Genomic DNA, 9,584 nt, shown 5'->3' on the forward strand with positions numbered 1-9,584 from the left:
TGTATTTTTAGTAGAGATGCTGTTTCTCCATCTTGGTCAGGCTGGTCTCGAACTCCTGACCTCAGGTGATCCTCCTGCCTCTGCCTCCCAAGGTGCTGGGATTACAGGCATGAGCCACTGTGCTCGGCCTTAATGTTATCTTTTAAAATTGTGTTTTCTGTTTCCTGCTCTACCAAAAATCAGTTGACTTTTATTTTATTTTATTTATTTTATTTTATTTTATTTTATTTTTTATTTTATTTTATTTTAATTTTTTGAGATGGGGTCTCACTGTGTCACCCAGGCTGGAGTGAGTGCAGTGGTGTGATCATGGCTCACTGCAGCCTTGACCTGCTAGATTCAAGCAATCCTCCTGCCTCAGCCTCCCAAGTAGCTGGGACCACAGGTGTTCACCACTATACCTAATTTTATAGTGACAGGGTCTCACTATGTTGCCCAGGCTGGTCTCTCATTCCTGGGCTCCAGCAGTCCTCTGGTCTCAGCCTGCCAAAGTGCTGGGATTGCAGGTGTGAGCCTCTGTGCCCAGCTGCAGTTAACTTTATATATTTTACATGAGAATTTTATCAGACTTACTTATTAATTCTAATAATTTATCTGTAGAATCTTTTTCTTGTCTTATAATGATAATTAGGACGTCCAAGTACTGTGTTGACTAGGAATAGAGAGGACATCATTTTCTTGTTCCTTCTCTAAAAGGGTTTTCACCACTAAGTATGTTTGCTACAGGTTTTTTGTAGATTTTTAATTATGGTTAAAGGACTACCCACCTATTTGTAGTTATGCAAAGAGGTTTTAATATGACAGGTTTTAAAAGTTTATTATCAAGTGCTTTTATTCTGCATCTCTTTTAATCTTTTAATCCAAAAACTTAGTGATTTTATGACCCAACTTTTCATTTATTCCAGGAATTAAAAAATTTGGCCAGTGTGGTCAACCTTATGCCTGTAAATCCCAGCCCTTTGGGAGGCTGAGGCAGGCAGATCGCTTGAGCTCAGAAGTTTGAGACCAGCCTGGGCAACATGGCAAAACCCTGTCTCTGCTAAAACTACAAAAATTAGCCGGGCATGATGGTGCACTCCTGTAGTCCCAGCTAATTGGGAGGCTAAGGTGGGAGGATCCCTTGAGCCCAGGAGATCAAAGCTGCAGTGAGCTGAGATCGTGCCACTGCACTTCAGCCTGGGCAAAAAGCAAGACCCTGTCTCAAAAAAAAAGAAAGAAAAATACTTGGAGGGTGTGTGTGTGTGTGTGTGTGTGTTCAATACACTGGCACAAGTTTTCTGCTAAAATTGTCCATCAGTGTGCCTTCTGTGGATACCAAAATCTGAAGACAAGTTTAATATGTTATATAAAATGGTGTAGTATTTGTATATAACCTATGTACATCCTCCTGTATACTTTAAATCATTTTTAGACTACTTAAAATACCTAATATATAATGTAAATAGTTGTTAATACTGTATTGTATAGGAAATAATGACAAGAAAAAGTCTGTACATGTTCAACACAGTTTTTTAAATTATTATTTCAATCCATGTTTGGTCTAATTCATGCATGCAGAACCCACAGATAGGGAGGGCCAACTGTGTTTTTGTTTGGAAGTTTTACAATTATTTTTATGGGTGAGCTTGGATTATAATTTTTTTCATATAGTCTTCATTAGGTTTTGGTATCCCAGCCTTGAAATATGAGTTGGGAACTCCCCTCAAGAATAGTTCTTTTCCCCTATACTCTGGAATCTTTTTTTTTTTTTTTTTTTTTTGAGACGAGTCTTGCTCTGTCACCCAGGCTGGAGTGTAGTGGCACAATCTCTGCTCACTGCAAGCTCTGCCTCCCAGGTTCATGCCATTGTCCTGCCTCAGCCTCCCAGTAGCTGGGACTACAGGCACCCACCACCACGACCGGCTAATTTTTTGTATTTTTTTAGTAGAGACAGAGTTTCACTGTTAGCCAGAATGGCCTCAATCTCCTGACCTCATGATCTGCCCGCCTTGGCCTCCCAGAGTGCTGGGATTACAGGCATGAGCCACTGCACCCGGCCTGGAATCATTTTTTTATATACTCTAGAATAATTGCATTACATTCGGGTATTGGTCCCTAGGATGTTTAGTAGAATTTAGTGTTTTCTTTGTGGATAGATTTGTGACAGTTGTTTCAACCTATTTGATTATTTTAGGATTATTGCCATTTTTTTCTTCATTGAGTCTGTTTTGCTAAATTATATTAATCTAGATTAACATAGATTATTAATAATTTAGCAGAAAATCTACATTAATCTATTAATATCAATTAATATAAATTCAGAGGGTTTTTTTGTATTAAATTGTACAATTTTATTGGCCGGGTGTGGTGGCTCACTGCCTGTAATCCCAACACTTTCGATGGCTGAGGTAGGCAGATCACTTGAGGCCAGAAGTTCAAAACCAGCCTGGCCAACATGGAGAAACTCCATGTCTACTAAAAATACAAAAACTAGCCAGGTGTGGTGATGTGAGCCTGTAGTCCCAGCTACTCAGGTGGCTAAATACGAGAATCACTTGAACCCAGGAGGCGGAGGTTGGAGTGAGCAGAGATCATGCCATTGCACTCCAGCATAGGTGACAGAGCAACACTCTGTCTCAAAAAAAAAAAAAAAAAGAAAAAGTACATTATATCCTCTATGCCTTTTAAAACTTCTGCTGTATTTAACTTTATGTTCCATTTTAAATTTCTGGTAGGGGATATTTGACCTCTTTCATTTAATCTTGCCAGAGCTTAGTTTGTTTTTTTAGTTTTTTCAAAGAACCAACTTTTGCAATTTTTGATACTCTATTTTACAATCTTATTTCCTTTCTAATACTTTAAGTTGCTTAGCTTTTCAGTTTTAGCATTCTAATATAAGCATTTGAGGCTATGTATTTTCTACTAAGCATCACTTTAGTGGCATTCCACAAATATATAGAGATATATATATTATTTGTAAATATCCTTTCCTTCATTGTCTGTCAGGGTCCAGATACTTTTCTCAAATACTTGAATTAATTTGGATAAAGGACTGTCATCAAAATCTATTCATTTATCCGGGCACAGTGGCTCACGCCTGTAATCCCAGCACTTAGGGAGGCCGAGGCGGGTGGATCACGAGGTCAGGAGTTCAAGACCAGCCTGGCTAAGATGGTGAAACCCATCTCTACTAAAAATAAAGAAAATTAGCTGGGCGTGGTGGTGGGCGCCTGTAATCCCAGCTACTCGGGAGGTTGAGGTAGGAGAATTGCTTGAACCTGGGAGGCGGAGCTTGCAGTGAGCCGAGATTACACCACTGCACTCCAGCCTGGGCTACAGAGTGAGACTCCATCTCAAAAAAAAAAAAAAAAAAAAACCTATTCAGTTAAGAAATATTTGAACACAGGCAAAGCACTGTGCCAGATGACATTGGTGCCACATAAATGAGCATGACTACATCCCTGAAAGAGCTTCTAGTCAAGTGGTGATGTGAAAAAAATGCCTTCAGATAATTTTCAATTTAATGACACTGGAAGTAAATGTTTAGTAGATTTTACAGGAACTCAGCTGATTATCTGTTCCCTGCCTTAAACCTAAAACAAAAGATGATTATTTAACATTCAGCTGAAAAACTAAATGTCCTCATCATGGTAAACACACACACACGTTTGTTTCAGACAGTCCCACTCGGTTGCCCAGGCTGGAGTGCACTGGTGCAATCACACACACACACACTTTTGAGACAATCCCACTCTGTTGCCCTGGCTGGATTGCAGTGGTATAATCTCAGCTCACTGCATTCTCCACTTCCTGGGCCGAAGCATCCTCCCACTTCAGCCTCATGAATAGCTGGGACTACAGGAGTGCACCACCATGCCTGGCTAATTTTTGCATTTTTTTGTAGAGACGAGGTTTTGCCATGTTGTCCAGACTGGTCTCAGAACTCCTGGGCTCAAGTGGTCCGCCTGCCTTGACCTCCCAAAGTGCTGGGATTACAGCCATAAGCCACCATGCCTGGCCTGTATTTTGTGTGTATGTGTGTGTGATTAGGCCCACATATATAGTGTGTGTTGTGTGTCATTAAGCCCACATATACATGTATATATATTTTGTGTATGGCATTAAACCCACAAACTATGCCAGAAGTAATATCTTGATAACATCCTGTTTTTCCTAGGTGTGAAGATGCCTTAAGAAAAAATAAGAGCTTAATTGGGCCGGATCAAAAGGAGTATCAAAGGGAACTGGAGAGAAACTATCATCGCCTTAAAGAGGCCCTACAGCCACTGATCAACAGAAAGATCCCTCAGTTATACAAGGCAGTATTGCCTGTCACCTGCCACAGGTATGCTTATTTTTAAGTGGTTTTAGATATTCTTTCCTCTGGAACCTAACATGTTAAACTAGTATAAGTCTTTTTACAGCTCGAGCATCTGTTATCCGAAAAGCTTAGGACCAAAGTGTTTGGGGTTTCAGGTTTTGGAATATTCATGTTACACTTACTGGTTGAGTATCCCTAATCCAAAAATCTGAAATGCTTCAGTGAGCATTTCCTTTGAGCATCATGTCAGCGCTTAAAAAGTCTCTGCTATTGGAACATTTCAGAATTTTGGATTAGGGATGTTCAACCTGTATCATCTATAATCATTCTACAAGGTAAATAACTTGAGAATCAAAAAGTTGGTACTCATATTAACCAGGACACCACACAAAGTCCTGTCATTAACTTGGAATTTTCTACAACGAAATCCTAGTTCTATTATTTAAGCAGATAATTTCTTTAGATTTCTCCTCTGTATAATGAGATAGAACTTAAAGACGTTGTTGTGGAGATTAAATGACATTACAGATGTGAAAAGTTCCTAGGACAGTGCCTGACATTTCACTTTATAGTACCAGAATTCTGGAAAGGACACAATAACTGCAAAAAGTAAACTTTCTTGCATTTTGAAATCAAATTTACATTTGATTTCCTCTCAAAAGATGGTTTCCTCTCAAAATCCCCAATGAGAAACATACTAGTCCCCTCCACTTTTGGTTTCCCCTTCAATCTTTTTGGAAGTTTTTCCTTCTTGCTGCTTCCACTCCCCCTCTCCCAGTCTTATACCCACCAGGTCAGAGATCCCAGAGAGCCAGGGTGCTGGGTCCCTGAGATAGGCCTAATCCCTATCTCAGTTCCTTCAGATCTCCATGGAAAGGCTGTATTCTTCCTGACCAAAATTTTGTCTTACAACATCCGAGTTTTTGCCTTCCTCTGTGATCTACTTTTTGGCCAATCCTCCAAGCTTTATTTAGTTCTTAATATTTTTAGGCAGTTTTGAAAAACTTTTTCTTGATGAACAGTATCTAGCTCTCAAGACTGCTGTTTCCCTTCAAAGTAAGCTTTGAGATTTGAAGCCAATGTGATCTCTTTGTACTTGGCCTTTTGCTTTCCTGGAGATATTAAGCCTCATGGCTTAACCTTAATGGCACGAAGGATAAGCAAAAGAAATCAACTGATAATAGAAAATATGTTAAGAGTATTCCAGGAGTATCGTTCCCTTCACTCTTTTTTAGAATTTAAGTTTAAAATTCTTCTTTAGCATTTGAATTTTTAATTTTGCTGGTTTATTAAATCAGGAATATTTGCAGTAGGGATCCTGGACCCATGAGAGGGGAGTCCCTAAGACTCCCCTAACTTCAGGAATTTCCCTAAGTCAAAACTAATTTCATATTAATGCCAAATATTAGCCTTTTCTCACTTATTCTCTTGTGAGGGTACAGTGGAGATTTCTACAGGTTGAGATGTGACATTGGAAAAGATTGACTATAGAAGCACATGTGAGAACATAGGCATTAAGCCAGACTCCTACATGAGTACCACTCTCCTAAAGCTTCTTGCAAATCATTTTTAATAAGCAATGCTATTTATAGTAACATGTAACAGGTTATTTTATAGTAACTTAAGATGTTCTTAGTTTTAATTTCTAATATGATAAACATCCACGTATAGCCCACATAAAAGATTCTTGGGGTTCTCAATAATTTTTAAGAGTGTAAAAGGGACCTGAGACAAAGCTTGAGAACAACTGGTTTAAGACTTAAAATTTAATAAACACCTGACTTTTGCCATGTAAAAAACCCCAAATCTTTTCCTGAAATCTCTCCCATTATCCCTTAAGTCCTTGTCTTGTTTATTACAATATCTGCAGCATCAGTCAGACAAATGAATACAAAAGACCAGTAAGTGGTGACTGTAATACACTTCTATAGCTAAATCTATAAGCCAAAATATTTAAGGCAGAGTATGTAGGATGAGCATCCAACTTGGAAGTTACTAAGAAATGGTGGCAAAACTTTGAGGTAACTGGCAGAAAAAACCATGTAAGACATTTAAAAGTATATGCAAAAATTGTTTTCTTGTAATATGTCCTCTCATTTTTTTCCCAGAGATTCCTTTAGTCGAATGAGCCTTCGCAAAATGGATCTCTAAACTGAATGCACTTGTATTATTCATCTGCAAAGAGCCATGTATTCAACATCAAGTGTGAAAAGATCTGTTGGAAAACAACATGGAATGGAATTCTGGAAATTATTATTCATTGAAGAATGCAGTGGCCAAGAAAATATCAAATGTAGATTGTTAATGCTTGAGAATCATGGCTATGGTTTCTAATGTTCTGGTAACAAGCTGTTATCTTTTAAGACATTTTAATGACTCAAAGGTACACTATACATTTACCATTATTTATACCATAGCTAACGTTAAATTTATTCACTTTAAGTTCGTATTTTTTAATTTATATTACCATTTATAGATTCATTTTGGAACCATTTTAAATGTAGTAATGCTTATTTTAAAGGTACTATTAAATATGTGAATGTTTACACTAATTTTACTGAGTGGGACTTCAAAATTTTTATTATTGACAATGGCAGAGAACAATTAAAGGGCTGACTCAAGAACTAGTTCCAAACCTAGCAAAATAAAAATCATAGATAGCCCAAAATTAAATAAATGACTTTGGTAACTGTTTCAAAGTTATTTTCCATTTACATACCCAAAAAAGGAATTTAGAATTGCAGAACTTTACTTAGTAAAACCTTTGTGTAAAATAATTTAAATACTGGGATAACTAATACCAGTGACGACAGCTTAACTTGATTAAATCTTATTACACCAATGATAGTAGTATGAACTTCATGATTCTTAGCAACTAAAATGAATGATTTCTGTTTCAAATTAAAGCCAGCCATCAGTTTTTGACGATGTAAACCAGTAAATTAGAACCTACTTAAAGCTATCTTGTAGCACCATGAAGATAACACAGCTGGAGTTTGAGAAATCACCTATTTTCTGACACTTGTAGAGTTTAGAAGCATATAAAAAGTAAAATTAGGTGCTTTAATTCATCTAAAATTATATGAAAAAGTCATACAGAAAAAAATTTTGAGAAGTAACATTTTAATTCTTGGCAAGTTTTTCCAAAACAATGCATAGTAATGATTTCCAGAACAGTTTAGAACAATGGTTTTTGAGTAGTAGTGCAGCTTACAGAATGGCATCATTTATAATCCTTTTCTTCTACTGACCAGTTACATGAATCACTTAAGAACTGACCAGATCCGGGCGCGGTGGCTCACATCTGTAATCCCAACACTTTGGGAAGCCGAGGCGGGTGGATCATGAAGTCAGGAGTTCAAGACCAGCCTGGCCAAGATGGTGAAAACCCGTCTCTACTAAAAATAGAGAAATTAGCCAGGCAGTGGCAGGAGCCTGTAATCCCAGCTACTTGGGAGACTGAAGCAGGAGAATCACTTGAACCCGGGCGGCAGAGGTTGCGGTGAGCAGAGATCGAGCCACTGCACTCTAGCCTGGGCAACAGAGACTCCATCTCAAAAAAAAAAAAAAAAAAAAAAAAAAACTATCATCTCTCTATATATATACACACACACACACATACACATATACATACATACATACACATATATATAAAAGAACTGATCAGATGGGCTGGGTGCAGTGGCTCAGGCCTATAATCCCAGCACTCTGAGAGGCAGGGCAGGCGGATCATGAGGCCAGGAGTTCGAGAACAGCCTGGTCAATATGGCGAAAACTAAAAACACAAAAATCAGCCAGGTGTAGTAGCCCATGCCTGTAATCCGAACTACGTGGGTGGCTGAGGCATAAGAATCACTGGAACCTGGAAAGCGGAGGTTGCAGTTAGCCAAGATTGTGCCACTGCACTTCAGCCTGGGTGACAGAGCAAGACTCTTAAGTCAAAAACAAAAACCAGCACTTTGGGAAGCCAAGGCAGGCAGATCACAAGATCAGGAGATAGAGACCATCCTGGCTAACACAGTCAAACCCCGTCTCTACTAAAAATAAAAAAAATTAGCCAGGCAAGGTGGCAGGAGCCTGTAGTCCCAGCTACTCGGGAGGCTGAGGCAGGAGAATGGCGTGAACCCGGGAGGCGGAGCTTAACAGTGAGCCGAGATCACGCCACTGCACTCCAGCCTGGGTGACAGAGCTAGACTCCGTTTCAAAAAAAAAAAAAAAAACTGGTCAGATTTAATGTATTGCCTTCATTCTATAGTCAATGTAGTAAATATTCAAAATATACTAAAAAATATCTACTTCTGAGAGCCTAAGTGATGGTTGATATCCCACACTCTGTGTACTTTAATGGGCAGTATCATCTCAAATTCCTCTTGTCTACATCAATTCAAAGACTGAATCACAAAAACGTTTTTCAGATGAGTCTACATTGTTAGACCAAATCTGAGTCAGAAGGGCATAACCTCAAAACTCTATTTGAGGAGCCAAATGAACAATAAGGAAAGGTAAGGAGTCAAGAATGGAAATCCCTCCCCTCCAAAAAAAGTGACATTTTCCCTTCTTTGGGGGTCAGTGGTGGGTATAAACGTAAGGGAGAGAATAAGGAACCATTGAAGGATCACTTCTCATTAGGTTACATTTATATAAGAGTTTGGACAAAAATCTCACAAATCTCTAACAATATCAAGGACTTTATGATTTATATGATTATGACTTAATTATCATGCAAAACCAATTATTTTCTGACATCCTTCAGAACAGAGGCTTCCTCTTAAACATTCGTATGATACAAACTTCTTACAAACTTCATTTTTCTTAAAATGGAACTTTCCCACATCAGGAATTTGTGTTAGTTCTTAAAACTGGCTGTCTCTCAAGTATTAGAGGCCCAGTGTCTATCCTAGACCCATTCCATTCAAAACTTACGGGTAGTGCTCAGAACTGTTTAAGGATTTCCATTAGTGATTCTGAAAGGTGGGGAGAACCATGACTTTATTATCATCTCATCATCCTATGAAAAAATGTTAAGACATTACGTAACTGTGATTTTTTTTTTTTTTTTTTTTTTTGAGACGGAGCCTCGCTCTGTCGCCCAGGCTGGAGTGCAGTAGCCCAATCTCGGCTCACTGCAAGCTCCGCCTCCTGGGTTCATGCCATTCTCCTGCCTCAGCCTCCTGAGTAGCCGGGACTACAGGTGCCCGCCACCACCCCCGGCTAATTTTTTGTATTTTTAGTAGAGACGGGGTTTCACGTGTTAGCCAGGATGGTCTTGATCTCCTGACCTCAT

General features: G+C 38.7%; 1 protein-coding gene across 6 annotated transcripts in view; it reads left to right on the forward strand.

Moving 5' to 3' along the window:
• The window catches only part of DOCK7 (dedicator of cytokinesis 7), a 238,434-nt gene extending 231,582 nt beyond the window's left edge, over positions 1-6,852 (forward strand). For all 6 annotated transcript variants that reach the window (XM_054533642.2, XM_024251423.3, XM_054533652.2 and 3 more), the window contains 2 exons: positions 4,157-4,324; positions 6,409-6,852. In XM_054533642.2, the coding sequence (XP_054389617.1) occupies positions 4,157-4,324; positions 6,409-6,451 (211 nt within the window). In that variant the 3' untranslated portion in view covers positions 6,452-6,852. The remainder of the gene's footprint in view (positions 1-4,156; positions 4,325-6,408) is intronic.
• The last annotated feature ends 2,732 nt before the right edge of the window (positions 6,853-9,584 follow it).

Source organism: Pongo abelii, chromosome 1 (genome assembly GCF_028885655.2).
Source record: "Pongo abelii isolate AG06213 chromosome 1, NHGRI_mPonAbe1-v2.0_pri, whole genome shotgun sequence".
NCBI lineage: Eukaryota > Metazoa > Chordata > Mammalia > Primates > Hominidae > Pongo > Pongo abelii.